This window comes from Agelaius tricolor, unplaced genomic scaffold, assembly GCF_023055355.1.
Source record: "Agelaius tricolor isolate 1412-34295 unplaced genomic scaffold, bAgeTri1.0.p SCAF_10, whole genome shotgun sequence".
NCBI lineage: Eukaryota > Metazoa > Chordata > Aves > Passeriformes > Icteridae > Agelaius > Agelaius tricolor.
This window is the reverse complement of record NW_027269270.1, coordinates 19,776,514-19,791,597: the sequence shown is the minus strand read 5'-3', so window position 1 is coordinate 19,791,597 and position 15,084 is coordinate 19,776,514. Positions and strand designations below refer to the sequence as shown.

Sequence of the window (15,084 nt, the reverse complement as noted above, 5' to 3'; positions counted from 1 at the left end):
GACAGCAACACTTGGAGCTCTTTGAATACCCTTTCTTCCAACTGCATTTGAATGTTTTCCCGACTCAAGAAAGACCTGGAGTATGTCAGCCCTTACTGCAGCCCCTGTCCTGTGCCTCCCTTCCCTCTCCACAGCTCCCTGCATATGAGGGCCCAACTCTGATCCAGCCCAGCTGTGTAACCTTGCTCAGAGTGCTGGAAAAAAAGCTGTGAGAAAGTCTGGAGAGATAAGAAAGGGAAAATTATAGACAGAGGTAGAGCTAGTGGGGCAGGACTGCCAGGAGCTCAAGGGTTTAGGAGGCAAAGCAGCAATGTAGAAAGGGTATAAAATCTAAAGGAAGAAAAGAGCAAGGCAAGTCAGGAAGCATCAGGTCAGTCCACTTCTTGGGGCAAGGCACCCATGCCAGGGGCCCTGATGGAGCTTGGCAGAAGATAGAAATGTGGCAATGTTGAGGGTCTGCTCCTGGGAGCTGCAGGGACTGACCCTTCCCCTCCTGCCCAATGTCTGCATGGCCAGCAAAGCCACTACTGGTACCTTGCTGGGTGAGCAGAGTCATGCTCACCCAATGGCTTGTGAAATTCTTTCTTTTCTGTGGGCTGGTCAATAAATAACTGCTTCACATGCCTAGTTATGTATATTCTGCTTACAGATTATCTTTGAGACTGGCTAAAGATACCAGAACAAACTGATGCAAAAACAAGCTGGTAACAAATGCCTGTAAATACATTTTTGGTGTTTTAACATTTAAAAAAAACAAACCAACCAACCAACCAACCAAAAAATTTAGCAGTGTTTTCTCACTGGTATGAAAGTATCTCCCACTGGGAAAAGGCTGAAGCACAGCAAGGAAAGGTAATTTTCTATTTGTACTTAGAAAAAGCTAAAACTATTTACCAAAACATAACATTTACTAGTAAATTTTCTCTTAGGCTCATTTAATCATTGCTTTATTCCATCACCCTTAAGTGCTTCACAGATGTTGCTTAAAACCATCATCCCTGTGTGTGAGTTTCAGGTGGTTAAAATACTTGGGAAAACTTCTGCTGCAGATGACTTCTTTAAAATCAGCAGAGTGCATGTGCAGAAACCATTTTACAAATATTATTCCCCTTGATAAGACTTGCATGTGGGGCTCTGAAACAATGACCCTTCTCAGAAAGCTGCCTGAGCAGGTTGACCCGAACACCTGCGGGGTGCGTGCAGGAAGTCTTTAGGGTGCCACATACCTTCATTCCTTCAGTGCTCCAAAAATCCCTTTGTATTACAGTGAAGCTGTCAAAAGAGGTCAGTTTATTCAGCTGAAGGGAGACCAACATAACACAGCAGAATTCAGAACACCACTGTTGTAGATACAGCATAAGGGGATAGTGTTGAAAAAGGCAAGATATCTTGAACAGTTAAGGCTTGCCTGTGGAGAAGCTGGCCTTTCTTCTTGGACATGGAAAAACACCCCAGTAGTATTTTCCTGTGATATGATTTCTTCTTTACTACAGAAGTGGGCTGCACAGATTTGTCAGATGGTAGATGTGGTTAGAGCTGTCCTGAAAAGGAAAGACTGACTCATTCCACATGCAGGCTTTTACACCCTCCCTCTGATCACTGCACAGTAAATCTCTGCTGTTCTGACATCAGCTTGGCTTCTCTTAGTCACTGAAAGAGAAGTTGCCAAACAGAATAGGTTTTGTATATCCTAACCCCTATTCTGGAGAGAATTAATGGACTGAGTCTGAAAGCCAAAAGCCTCAGATTTGTTTGGGTTAATCAATGCCAGGATTTGTTGGCGGGGGAAGGATACAGATGATCTTTCACAGTTGAAAGAGTACGTCAGTGTGGCAAGCGTTTGGAAGGTAACACGTCTTAAATGCCACCAAACAACACACTGGCTTTCACAAGAAGGCACTGCTGGACAGGGCAGATTATCTTATTCCAACACATGTGGAAGTTCACAAAAAATTTTGGAGTGGTTGACTACAGCAAAAGGAACAAATGCAGTGAAGTGTGCACAGGAGGAGTAGGATACAAACCCATACAAATACTCTGGCACATAAAATGCATTTCTGATATGATGTTTCTGTGGAAGATTAGGTCAATCATGACTTTGTCTGGTATGGTGGAGGTACCACGGCATAAACTAAAGCTAGAAGGGGAGAGCAAAACAGCACTTACTAACTTTTTTCTCTGAAAAGCTAACACACAGTACCAGCAAAGTGCTTTAGATTGCTTTGACTTACTCTGTTCTAGCCCAATATATGCAGTCATTAGCAAGGCTCAGTTGCTCAACAGTACTTGGTTATGCTCCTTGTTAATGCATTGCTTGCACTTGTCTGGCACCTGCTCAGAGTAGCTAATTTAGAAAATGGAGAAAGATAAAAAATTATGTTTAGTGCCTAAAGAAAAGCTACCATGTAATCACTAAAAACTAAAAAAACAACAGGGCTGGTGCATGATCTTGCACAAAACATTTATATTGGTACACAATCATCCTACATTAATCTGATACTTACCCATATTTGTTAACAGGTAAAAAACATTATTAACAGCAAGTTTGCAAGTAGGGTTCAAAACAGGTTGTATGCAAGAGGATGGAGTCAATATTGAACAAACTAGTTGGTAATGACTTTTATTATATACAATAAAAGTATATTATATAAAGACATTGTATTACTGCAGATTGCCTGATAGGAATGATACACACCAACCTTATCAGATTAGGCAAAAGATACTAACCTGAAAAAAGGATTCATTCTTATCAAATATACTAAGAGAGCTAAATTTATCATAGGAATAATTAGAAAAGCAAATAGAGAGATAGAGAGCAAAAAACATTTCCAGCCTGTATTATTCTATTTACATACAACTTTTGTGAGGAGTATTCATACCTAATTTAAAAATAATGCTTATTAATCTGAGATTAATTCAGTATGGTGATGAACATGAATAATATAACAAAACTCTTTTAAACTCTTCTGTATTCATCTTCTTATGCATTGCATCTGGGACAGGCAACATACTGAGCCAATATTTAAATGACCTCCCCAAATGGCTAAATGGTATTTTTTTTCAGTTACAGGAATTGAGTGTTTAGTAGCACAGTATGATTTTTTTTCTCTCCATTAATCACAGAATATGCCGATTTAGAAGGGACCCACAAGGATCATTGAGTCCAACTCCCCACCCTGCCCAGCACCATTCCCAAGAGTCACACCACGTGCCCAAGAGCATTGTCCAAATGCTTCCTGAACTCTGTCAGGCTTGGTGCTGTGGCCTCTTCCTAGGGAGCCTGTTCCAGTGCCCAGCCACACTCTGGGTGAAGAACCTTTTTCTAATATCCAACCTAAACCTCCCCTGACACAACTTCAGGCCATTCCCCAGTGTCAATTAGTGCTATAATTGTTGAGGATGTCTTCATTGCATAAGCAACTGTAAATCAAGTTTCCCATTGCCCAGACGAGTTGCTTTGCCAGCTCCACTGGAAACACATTTATTCTCAATATCTTGCACGAGTACTGCATGAGTGGAAGTTCAGGCTGAGCACTGCCAGCTGCATGAGCCCACCTGCCATCCCCAGCAGGCTGCCTGGCCTGCCACGGCACTGGCAAAGCTCTTGGGGTCCCTCAAAGCCAGGTGAGCAATGGAAAGAACTGTCTCCCAGGCTGGAGAGGGCTCTCCAGAGCAGCACAGCCTGGGGTTAGTGAGCCTCCCCTTTGCCTATCCAGCTCCCACAGCAAGGAGCAGGAGCGCTCTGGATCACCCAGCCCTGCTCTGTGCTGCTGGGCACACCCTGAGGCGTCCAAGGCTATGCCAGAGCCCCCTCCTGCCACACACACCAATCCAAAGCCATGTCAGACCATGCAGCTGGTAAAGCATTTGGCTGAGCAGACACAATAGTTTGACTTTTCCCCTCTTGCTTTCCCTAGCCTTACTTTGGTCAGAGCAGTCCTCTACCTGATACCCACCACCAGCATTACTGATCCTGCCAAAAGGATAATAAAATCAGAGATTACCTTTAAAGAAATGAAAGGCTTAAAGATGGCAGCTGGAAGGCCAACACTGGAGATCTCTTTGAAATCCAGTGCAGTGCCACCTCTGCTCTCCAGAACTGGGTATTCCAGCCAATGTCAGCACACGTGGGAAGACAAAAGCATTTGAAGGCAGCAATCCTGTGCCACCAAAGTGACTCTCCACCTCCAACCTTACCTCAGGAAAATGGCACTTACAGCCACAGCACACAAGCCTGGTTACACACAACTCCCTGTGTGGGCTGGCACACAGCAGAATGGAATTCTTGCATCCAAATCCGACACCTCATCATAGATTTTTCATATATCTTTTCCTGTTGTGTTTGAAAGAATTAGTGACTTTGTAGTGTGGTGTGAAAGAGTTAAAATTTGGTTTTGATGAAAGATAGAGGAGAAAAAAAAAAACCCAGGCTGTCAAGCAGAAAGCAATTCCAAACATTTCAAAATAAACACAGAAGTTTTACCATAACCTGTTTGGGTTTTGCCCCAATAAAGGAAGGTCTGAAGGAAAAAGACGATACATTTTCATTTTTTTGGATCTTTTTTATTCAAAAGTTTTCAAAGAAATAAAACAGAAAAAGCTAACAATCTAATCAAATTTACAGTTCAAAAATGTCTTTTGGCGTTTAACAACAAGTCCTAGGAAACAAAACTACAGAGTTATCTTGAACCGGACAAATAAGTTACCACTGGCAAGTTTGTGGCACTAGTAAAACAAAAATAAAAAATTAACTCTCTTGATCATATAGATATCTCTATGAAAATCTTTTTTTTTTTTTCAATCTGTACAAAAGGTCTTTCTTCATAAATTAATTTTTTATAATTTAATGGCTGTCTACTATGTGATGTTTAAGTAACTGATTATTTCTTTATGTACAGAGGTTAAATTTCCCAAATCTTACCCAGACAATGAGTATGGCACTTAGTTCAGACATTTCTGGCAGCAACTCTTCCCTCCCTCTAACACAGCTATCATACTGCAGTTTTTAATTAATGCAAAAATAGCAAGTAGTGAGAGATCCAGGTTTGGAAAGTTACCAAAAACAGGCAAGGTGCTGCAGGAAGTCTGGACTTTTACAAAGCAGTAATATTCCAGGGAGCATAGAACCAATAATACCACAACTTTTTAAAAAAAGAAAAAACAAAAACACATCTCTTATGACTATGCATTTCACTAGAATCTACACTTCTCAGAGCAGCAATTTACTTTTGAAACTATGAAATGTCACCGACATCTATACTCCAATACTCACACAAAATTTAAAAACTAAAAAATACTTGAAAGAAACAACTGCTTAGCCCTAGCTCCTGAGCTAGGATGATTTGGTCTGTGGAAACAGGGAGGGCCAGCAACCTGTCCCAATACAAAAGGAAATAAACTTTGAGGTAGATAACTGATCATATACAGCTGACCAGAGAAGTACACAGTTTTGGAAGACAACTTAATTTATCATTCAATTTAAAACATATGCAATTGTAATAAAAAGCTTTAGTAGCAGTGAATTATCTAATATGTGAAGTACAAATAACTGTGTATTTATGAATCAGGAATTTCATAGTTTCAAAATTGGTTTTCTTTACACTTAACACTTGTAGTGATGATGTAAAGTGTGGCACTGCTTGGATCCAAGTCTTCCTTCATGCTTTTGTGTCCATACATCAATTAAAATTATAAAACCTAAATGCAAATGTACAAAAAAGGCACATTCTCTTAACCGCAAACTGGTCCGGCAAAAATAAAGAGTACAGAAGACGCAATGCTGAGACAAATCAGAATTATTGGTTACTGGCTCTTTGTTCTTTGGTAAAGTTACCTTTTAAAAGTGCCAAGTCTTTTTATTTTTATTTACCTACTATAGAGAGCTAGTACCCAATCAATTATGTTTCTACTTAAATCTCAGCATATGTTTGAAAACGAGTCCTTTAGCTTTTGCCATTTTGCTGTAATAGCAACTTTTCTGTTTGCTACCTCTCAGCACAATCCTCATCCTAAAGCACTATCATTAGTATAAAGGAAGGACAAAAACATTCGGTGATATCTCCACCCCAAACTCCCTACTCTACCTATGCTAAAACTAGAACATCAAGTTAGTTTCTGAAAAAAGGCAAAAAAAGATTTTACATTGCATCATACAGCAGAGTTCCTAAATCATTCAAACTACCAGAGGGAACTATTGGCATATGGCCTTACAAACAATTTATACTATTAAAATTTCCCCAGTCAGAAAATGTGTTTCACACAAAACATTTTTTCCCCTCTTGCATTTCACTACCTTACATATTATGTGAAAAAATCATTAAAAACACTTACTACACATTAAAAAAGCCAAATTTTCAGCAATTTTTATTGACTACCTTTAAAAGCCCTATGCTGCTGTTTTACAAGGCATAATAGACCAGCTCATTTGGTCAAAGCATTCTACACCATTAGTTTGGACTACTTACTGAAACAGCTACAGCATTGAAAGATTTAAGGCAAATTGGAATTTATAGAAAAGGATAAGACACTTCACACTACATTAAAAGAAAAACAGAAAGCTAAGAGACCAGACACTATAACTGCAACACTGCACTAAAGCAACACTCACACACTGCAAGCACAGAACATCATCTTAGATGTTTTACTATTTTAAACTTCAGAAAATCCATTTCATACAAAAAAAAAAAAAGATAAAAAGAAACAAACAAAATAAAAATAAACCAAAACACAAATTCTGTCATGCACGTGAGTAAGTCTTCGTGGTCATCTGTGCATACCCAGAAATTTGAAGGTTTTTTTTTTTTGCGTCATAACACTTGATAAAAACTTTTTTTTTACTAAAATAAACCTGTTCATGGGAACAGCTACTAGATGAATTTAAGGTTTTTCTTATGCACCTTATAGAACTTATAGCAAAAATAGTTTTAGTTGATTTCATTATAAATAACATTTTCAAGAACCTGTGCAAAACTGTCAATAATTCCTAAAGCACAATTGATCAGTAAAATCCATGATTGTTTCAGCCTTTGCACCCTTCTCCAGGCCAGGTCAACACTGGACATCTGTAACACAGAAAGGTCAGAGCTAGAGCAGAGTTACAATCACACACCTTTTTTCTAATGTTGCTGTCCACAAAATGAACTGATTTCCTATTTTAGACAGCTGTGAGAAGACTCAATGAATCTGAGTATAAACGTGGGAAGTAACACAGGCAGCACTGCAGGTGCTTGGCCCTTCCCAGGATAAGGCTCTCCACCAGGACAGAGCCCGTGCTGCATTTCCCCCTCTCTCCCTAAAACGTGCTCAGCACACAGAGCTCCCACGGGGGAACTGTGAGGCTGCACTCAAAGCTCTTCCCTTCTTTGTTGTTTTGTTGTTGTTGTTCCTTTTAATCGACCAAAAGTGGTTGTGTGTGCTACTCTTGTGCCATGTCCAAGGCTCTGGAAAAGGAACAATAACTTTCTTTTGGTGCAGCTTCAACGAGGCTATGTATGACAGCTAAGACAGACACAGCTACTGAGCCTCCCTGATGGTAATACTGAACAGCAAGTAAGGGCTCATCAAATTTGAAGGCAGACTTCTTAATGTACTGGCTTATGTTGCCACATGGGTTTAAAAAAAATACCCAGCTAATGACAAAAAAGTTTAAACAATTTTTTAATTTTTCAAAGCAAGGCAAAGTTTGGTATTTTAAGGCTTGTACATTTGTAGGTGCATATAAAACAGGTTTGGGGTTTTTTTTTTCCAAGTCCCTTTGACTATTTTTCACACAGAAACAACTTTTTGAGAAGAAACTATAAAGTTATTAAATGTAGCTGCCAGAGGAAAAACACTGTGTATTTCTGAATGACTGCATCCCCTCATGCAAGTGTGCTAGTTGTAATTTACCCCTCGAATTATGGGAATATGGGTACTGACTTTCAACAGGACATTCCCAAAAGTGCTGCATGTGCATTTAGAAAAAAGTTTCAGCTTGACAACAGTGACAAAGCCACAACAATCAAGAGACTGCAGTGTTCCCTGTATTTAGGGCACAAAATAACTCTCGATTCCCTCCCCTTCACCTGTCTGAAACAAGACAAGTGTCAGCATGTTCCAGGGACAGAAATATCAAATGCCATGCTCTGAGGCCGAAATCAGCTGGGTAATATTAACCTTCCCCACATGCCCATTGCTACAGCCTCTGCTGACACAGATTTCACTTGCTCCCACTGCACATAAATACAGGTAACAGTGCCTCTCTGAAGAATAAAACAAGTGGAGAACTGACTTACAGCAAACACACAGAATTGTTCACAGAGCTTGGATATCTACACAGAGTCATCAATACAAAACGTGTCTCAGATGGCAACAACAACTCATCCTTTCAGGAGACTTAAGGCTGTTCCTCCTGCCTGGCCTCAGTCTATGGGGAAAGACACTGACAGGCTGGGAGAGAGAGGCAGGAGGGGGATGTGACATGCAGGATTCCGCTTCGCTGGCTCCCACAGATCTCTGCTGGTAAGGAGGTTTTACATGCCCACAGGGAAGACTTAAGGCAAAACAAATAATTCCTTGAAAAGCGGTTAACACCAGGCAACAGCCTTGGCATGGGAAACGTGCAGGAGTCATGATTTTAACACCAGGAGATGGATAACGAGAAGAGCCTGTGGCTTTGCTTTCTGCCTGCCCTGGAAGCAAATCAAGGATGTGGGCTTCCTCTAGATGCCAGCATTTGGCCCGACTACAGGAATAACACAGGTCATATGCTGTGCTACGCAGGCTCTGCCGTCTGCTGAACGTGCCAAGTTTCCCCATTGGTTTGTTTCTATCTTTCCGTACAAGAAGCTGTGATGCCAATAATGGGAATGAGAGCACTGCTGTCAAACAGCACAGCTGACCTGCAGGATCAAAGCTAATGCCAAAATGTGTGTTTTGTTGGATCAATACATTTTAGAGAGAGATCACACAATGGTAGCACATAACTGATTTTGATTTTTCAGTATCAAATAAATGCCACAAGGGCTGTAGAAAAACCCTTCTAACATGGCCTCCAGCACATTATTGCAGATGAATGGAATTTTTCAGTGTGAGGTCTTAGAAAATGTGATGTAAAAAATTATGTAGCCAAGTTGCCTGGCTTACAAAGCACTCAAAAAAAAAAAAAAAAAAAAGATGAGTTAAGGAAGAACTAAATTCCAGAACTTTAAAACATGGATCATGGAAAAGGGAGCAGTTAGTGCAAGTAACATTTTTAGGACGGAAATGTACAGAAAGCAAAACAATTTTGTACGAAGTAAGTTCAGGTAAAGCTAATGATTTGCTAGTAAAAAAGGCCATGCAAGCAGAACCAGAGGAAACCTGGAGTATGAAAAGTAAAACCCTGGAATTAAAGCCAAATGAGGACATGGATTAAAAACAAATTGACGAAACTCTGGGCCAAACTGTTTTTTTTTTTCTAGAAAAAAGGATAAGCAGGGAAGTCTTCAGGAGAAAAGGTCAGCAAGGATTTCTACCAGAATGCCTCCCTGCCTGTAGTCTGTAAGTCGGCCACCAAGCTGCTTCTAATCTTACATGTACCACAAAACTAGGCATGATATGTCTATCAGTACAATTCCCTTTAGCATTTTGATTCTTGTATTTTTGCATTAATTCATTGTTGTTCTGTATACAACACGCTGCTAAAATGAACAAATTAAAATCCAACATAATCCAGTTATGGTATAGAGAAATTATTAAAACAATATTACTCAGAATTCATGAATTGATTTCTGGATCCCAGGTTTCCTTCCCTGGCTTTTGACTCTGGCCAAGTTCAAATCAGCTTCACTGTCCCCAGATAGTATCATCAATATTATTTATATGACATTAAAAAAAAAGTTCAATACAGAGTACTGTAAATTATGAAATAAAGCATCTTTGAATTCACATCTTTCATGAGACAGGATGAGCCCCTACCTCACAGTTACTTATTTTGCTGATACGTATATGGAGAATGGTCACTGGATGTCTCTACTGTAACCTGTTGCTGGCCACTGGCTTCCTGCAAATAAAAAGGAAGGCAAGCCATGAGACACAAAATCAAGCAGCATTACCTGCAATTTGTATTTCCACTTGACTCATGCAATTAACAGTCTTCAAATCTAAAATCTTCATCACATTTCTCAAGTGAGGTATTCCAAATCTGAGGTGTTAATTTCACCTCGATGAATATTTCAGCAAACAGAGGAATTAAATGATCATGCAAACGTTGTACTTCCTCAGATGCTTTCATGATAATGAAAAGAAAACCCCTCATACTTTTGACAATATATAAATAAATAGAGAGAGCAAATAACTGCTAGAATATTTTCTATCTGTAGATGTAAAAGAGCATTCTGTCCCTCTCCTTTTGAAGGGGAAGGAGAAGAACGAGATCTACTTACCACACAAACACTATGAGTACTGTGATGGGGTTGGCACTAGGCAACACAAAGAATTGTAGATGGGACTTTGCACCAGGCTCCCCAGAAACCAGGCAATTAATTTAGCTGAGAGTGCTCTGGCAGACAGAGCAATCAGGTAATTACCAGAAGAACTTCTCTGATCCACATGGGCAGATGCACCAAAATGAATCAAACAAATTCTGGAGTTTCTGGATAAACAGACTTTGAAATTAAATGTTTTTTTTTTACAGGCTCTGGAAGAGACTGTCTGGCACTCATTCTGAATATATGAGCTGCAGCATGCCTTGTCTAGCTCCTCTGTTAAAGCAGTACTGACCTATGAAAGGCTGTAAGGTAAGCCAAAGTAGGAGATGAATTATTCAGTTATGATCTCCAACAAAAGTAATAAATTCCTGTTCGATTGAGAGATATATTAGACAAACATGCACAATCTCCTGAGATGCCAGGGTCAAATCAGGATTCTTTGTAAAAAGCTACAATCAAGGTCTGCTGGCAGATAATTTTGTACACAGGTAAACTAAGTGAAAGATCAAAACTACAATACATTCCCTGGCTTGTTACTACTGCAGTTATGTTTGACAAAACACAGGGTTTGCCTGAGCTATGCTCATGGAGCAGATTGCTCTGAGTGTGTACTGCCATAAGTACAGGTAATTCTTTGTTGTAATACTGACTATATTAGTTGAGAATAATGACATTTCATAGTTTTAATACAGGTGGCATTCACAGTACATTCACAGTTACAATATTTGCCTTTGAGCACTAATTTTCCTAGGAAAAAAAAAAGTATTAATATTTCTTCTCGCTGGTCTTTTATAAAATATACTGACCTCAACAGGAACTGCTGCTGTCTGGACATGTGTGTACTGGGGGATGTAGGCTCCTTGCATAGCTGTTGTGGCTGGCATGTACTAGAAAGACAGAGACCATTACATTGAGTGAAAGCCCAATATAAAAGTATTCAAAATACCTGTCATGGTATTGCTTAACAGATATTGACTGTTTCCCTAAAGCAATATACAGGAGAGAAAGACTTTTGTGTCTGAAATCAATTGGTTTTCCAGAAAAGTCATTTATCTATTTTGAGAAAATATAAACTTGGACTTCAAAGACTATGTAAAGGACTTTTCCTTCTCTGTTAATCCCAGCCATAATATTTTCTTTTTTTAACCCCTTCTGGTCTGAAAAGAAGGGTCTTGCAGTTTAGAGGCAAGTCTGAATCTCTTCTGATTTAACTTCTGTTCCACACTTCAAGAGATTAGAGTTGCAGAAAGAAATATAAAGAGTAAAACTAACTATTTTTGATCTTTTGAATGCAACTCTGAAGTTACCTCCAGGATGCCTTTCATTTGTTTTGGTCTATTTTTATTTACTCGTTTCCAATTTCTAATCAGTTAATAGACTGAATAAAAGCTGATGAATATAATTTTAAAATGGAGACAGATCCTAATAATTTACTGGACATAAAATGACTTATAGGATTACTTTTTCCCACATGCAAACTGCACAGGGATACTGTGATCTACATGCAGTATTTTCTACTTGGGTAAGTTCTATTTTGTATGAAATTGCTACATACTGTTCCAGTACTGCCTAATGAAAGATGACTCATCTGCTGTGTCAGAGGGCTTATCATTGATGCAGGCTGTAGTGACATGGTGTGGTCCATGGAGGGAGTCAGAACAGCACCCTGTTAAAACAGAAACAAAGAAATGGTTGCAGCACTCAGATTTAATTTTTGATTTGAGAGTCTGAGTATGGAGTCTCCTTCTGAGGGGATGTACCACGAGAACTCTCCTTAATCCCAGGCACTGACTTGAAAAGCAAGTCTGAGGCATTCTGAATATTTCACTTGAGCATCTGCAGATGCTCAAGGTGGAAGACCTGCTTTGACTTCCTGTTGGACATTCAACTGACGTGCAGTACACTTGAGAGATCTGCTGAAAATGCTTTCCAAAATATGAGTTTAACCAGATGCTGACTTGAAAGCAAAAATTTGCACATGTTACCTGGTACAGATTCACTCAGCTTAAGCTTTGGAATTTCATGCTTCAGGAAGAAACTTTTATCTCATCTTTAGGAGTGGTGGCTTTGGAGTTTGTGTTCCTACCCATCACACACAATGTTCACACACGAGGCAGCTGCCCTGCTTAGTGGCTGCTTTCATTAGCACACACATTTCAGAAGAGTGATTTAGCAGTGCTGATTCTTTGTCTAAATACCAGCTGCTCTTGATGATATTTCTATTGCTTCTGTACTGTTTTGTTAAGTTCATAAAAATTATACTCCAAACTTCTAAACACTTTAGATTGTTAAATATGGACAGCACACAGGTTTTCAGAGTTAGCTGAAATGGAAAATTATCAAGAAATTTCATTTTATCATGTTCCACAAAAACACATTTCCAAATATTTTGTATGACTTATGCTTGCAGAAAGTGTTGATTAAAATTAATGGAGGCTCAAAACAACAGAAATAATTGCAGTGTACTGAAAGCAAGTATTTTGAATCAATAACTAATCCTTAAAATGAAAAAAAAAAGAAAAAAAAGAAGTGTAGAATATACTTGGAAAAACAACCATGTGATCAGTGTAGATGAAATGAGTCACAGGCACATCAAACACTGAAAGAATTTCCTGTCTGTAGACTGCAGGCTTCTCTGAAAAGCAAATGAGCAAGACAGCACCTGTCTTTGCACAGGCCAAAACTGAACTTCAGTCTAGAATCTAGGTCTTTATTTGCAACTGTGAAATCTCATCTTGTGTACCTGTGAAACTAATACACCTAAACTAATACCCCATTATATCAACTCTTGTCTTTCACAGCATTATCTGCAGGATGTTGTTCTATGAAAATCTGTGTTGCTAGAGAAGGAAGTTAAAACCTACTCTGTGTATGTGTATTTAACATCAAAAACCACAAATACAACAACAATTAAGTGTGTGAGAAGGTGTTCTGGTTCAACATCAGCTTCTCTGCATGCCCAAGAAGAAAATGTTCAGCCAAGATGATTTACATTCTATAATCTGCATGGAGAGGTTAATTAAAGTGAAGACCATATCCCTTCTGCATCTGGAAACAGACCTGTTTGTTAACTGTGGGAGTGCATGTATTCAAGTGCCTGTTATTATTAGTAATGCTCATCTCAGGAAACCCAGTAGGTCTCAGATGTAATGGTACTTAATTGGCAAATGACACAGACAAGAAGCGAAATGTCACGGGAGAGTAGAGATCAGAATGCCTGACAGTCTGGTTCAGATGCCACAGCCAGAAGTGTAGGGAGACCAGCATTACTCAGGAGTGGTGAAGCCAGAACAAGCTATGCAGGTTTTCTCAAGTGAGTGCCCATAATGTCATTCATATCACCACATCCATCTGTCTTTCACAAATTACCCGGTCTGAACTATTGTAGACCTATTCTAAAACACTGGGTCTCCAATTTCAGCTCCTGAAAGGTAGGCAGTATGTAAAGCATTTGGCATTTGCAAAGTGGTTTCCATTTCAAGTAAAATAAAATAAAACAAAACCAAAAAAAACCCAACACCACTAAGTTTCCTCTTGGAAGTTTTCTCTAATGGTCCTCATCACATTGATACTCTGAAGGTAGCTTACTTTTTTTCCTAATAAAATGAGGCCCCAGTTCAGGTTACTGTCTTTGTTTCATTTTTCATTTTGATCCATGGAACTAATTGAGCAGGAACTGACATACTTCCTGTGGTTTAAAGTATGTAAAGTGTTTATATAATAGATAAACACAACAATGGAGAAGCATAAAAACTTACTGGGTGCTGCATTATATATGGTTGAGGCTGCATCCAAGAAGGACTCTGAACCTAGAACAAAATTGGCATTTTATTTTTCATTTTACACATTACTCCAACTTAGATACAGTAATAACCTAAATCATGTTAACATGCCTCCTCCCTTATTTATTGACTTTTTAACCTAATTAGTCCCTCTGTGGAACAACATTGATTTCTATGAAAAAAGTATTCATTGTAACCTGTAAATCAGAGACCATACAAGATTTGGAGACCATACACCACATACACCTTTCAGAACAGAAGACAATGTTTTTAGTGCAGGTTTCAGAAACAGTGAAAGGGGTCAAATAGATGAATGGCAGATTTCTGCTACATTAAAAAAGGAAACTCCTTCTGTCTCAGAAATTCCTTTGTGCAAAAGTAATTGGGATCTCCAAAAGTATAGCACCATTTGCCTTCTGGTGTGATCTGATTAAAATAGATTATTGTATTTTCACAACTGAAAAAAACCCCAGGAATTCTGCTGTAATTCTGCTGTAAAAAGATCAGGAATTCTTGTTCCAGGAAAAAGGAGATTTAGGAGTACTGTTTTCTGAGACATTGTGGTGTGTTATTCCCAAAGCACAGGAAGAGGAGGTTCTGATGAGAGTCCCTGCTCTTGCAACAAGCACATTTTCTCTCCAAAATCAGCGATCACCCAAATACTTCAATTGCAGGAGGATGCCTAACTTTGCATGACAAAGTGAAATATAAAAAGGGAGTGTAAAGGTTATATTGTTATCCTGGTTAAAAAGAGCTGGTTGCAACAGCTCTCTGAAAAAGTGTGCAAGAAAAATAAAGGTAAGGACAAAAATGTTTCCTCTCCACCTGCTGTAGGTGTGTTGGGTAAGGCAGGA

The 15,084-nt window shown here is 39.0% G+C and overlaps 1 protein-coding gene across 3 annotated transcripts in view; it reads right to left on the bottom strand.

Annotated features, from left to right (window-relative positions):
• Positions 1-4,541: 4,541 nt before the first annotated feature.
• The window catches only part of RBMS1 (RNA binding motif single stranded interacting protein 1), a 143,229-nt gene continuing 132,686 nt past the window's right edge, over positions 4,542-15,084 (bottom strand). For all 3 annotated transcript variants that reach the window (XM_071435057.1, XM_071435058.1, XM_071435060.1), the window contains exons 10-14: positions 14,207-14,257; positions 12,004-12,114; positions 11,255-11,335; positions 9,937-10,021; positions 4,542-7,061 (exon numbers count right to left, since the gene is read on the bottom strand). In XM_071435057.1, coding sequence (XP_071291158.1) covers positions 9,944-10,021; positions 11,255-11,335; positions 12,004-12,114; positions 14,207-14,257 — 321 coding nt within the window. In that variant the 3' untranslated portion in view covers positions 4,542-7,061; positions 9,937-9,943. The remainder of the gene's footprint in view (positions 7,062-9,936; positions 10,022-11,254; positions 11,336-12,003; positions 12,115-14,206; positions 14,258-15,084) is intronic.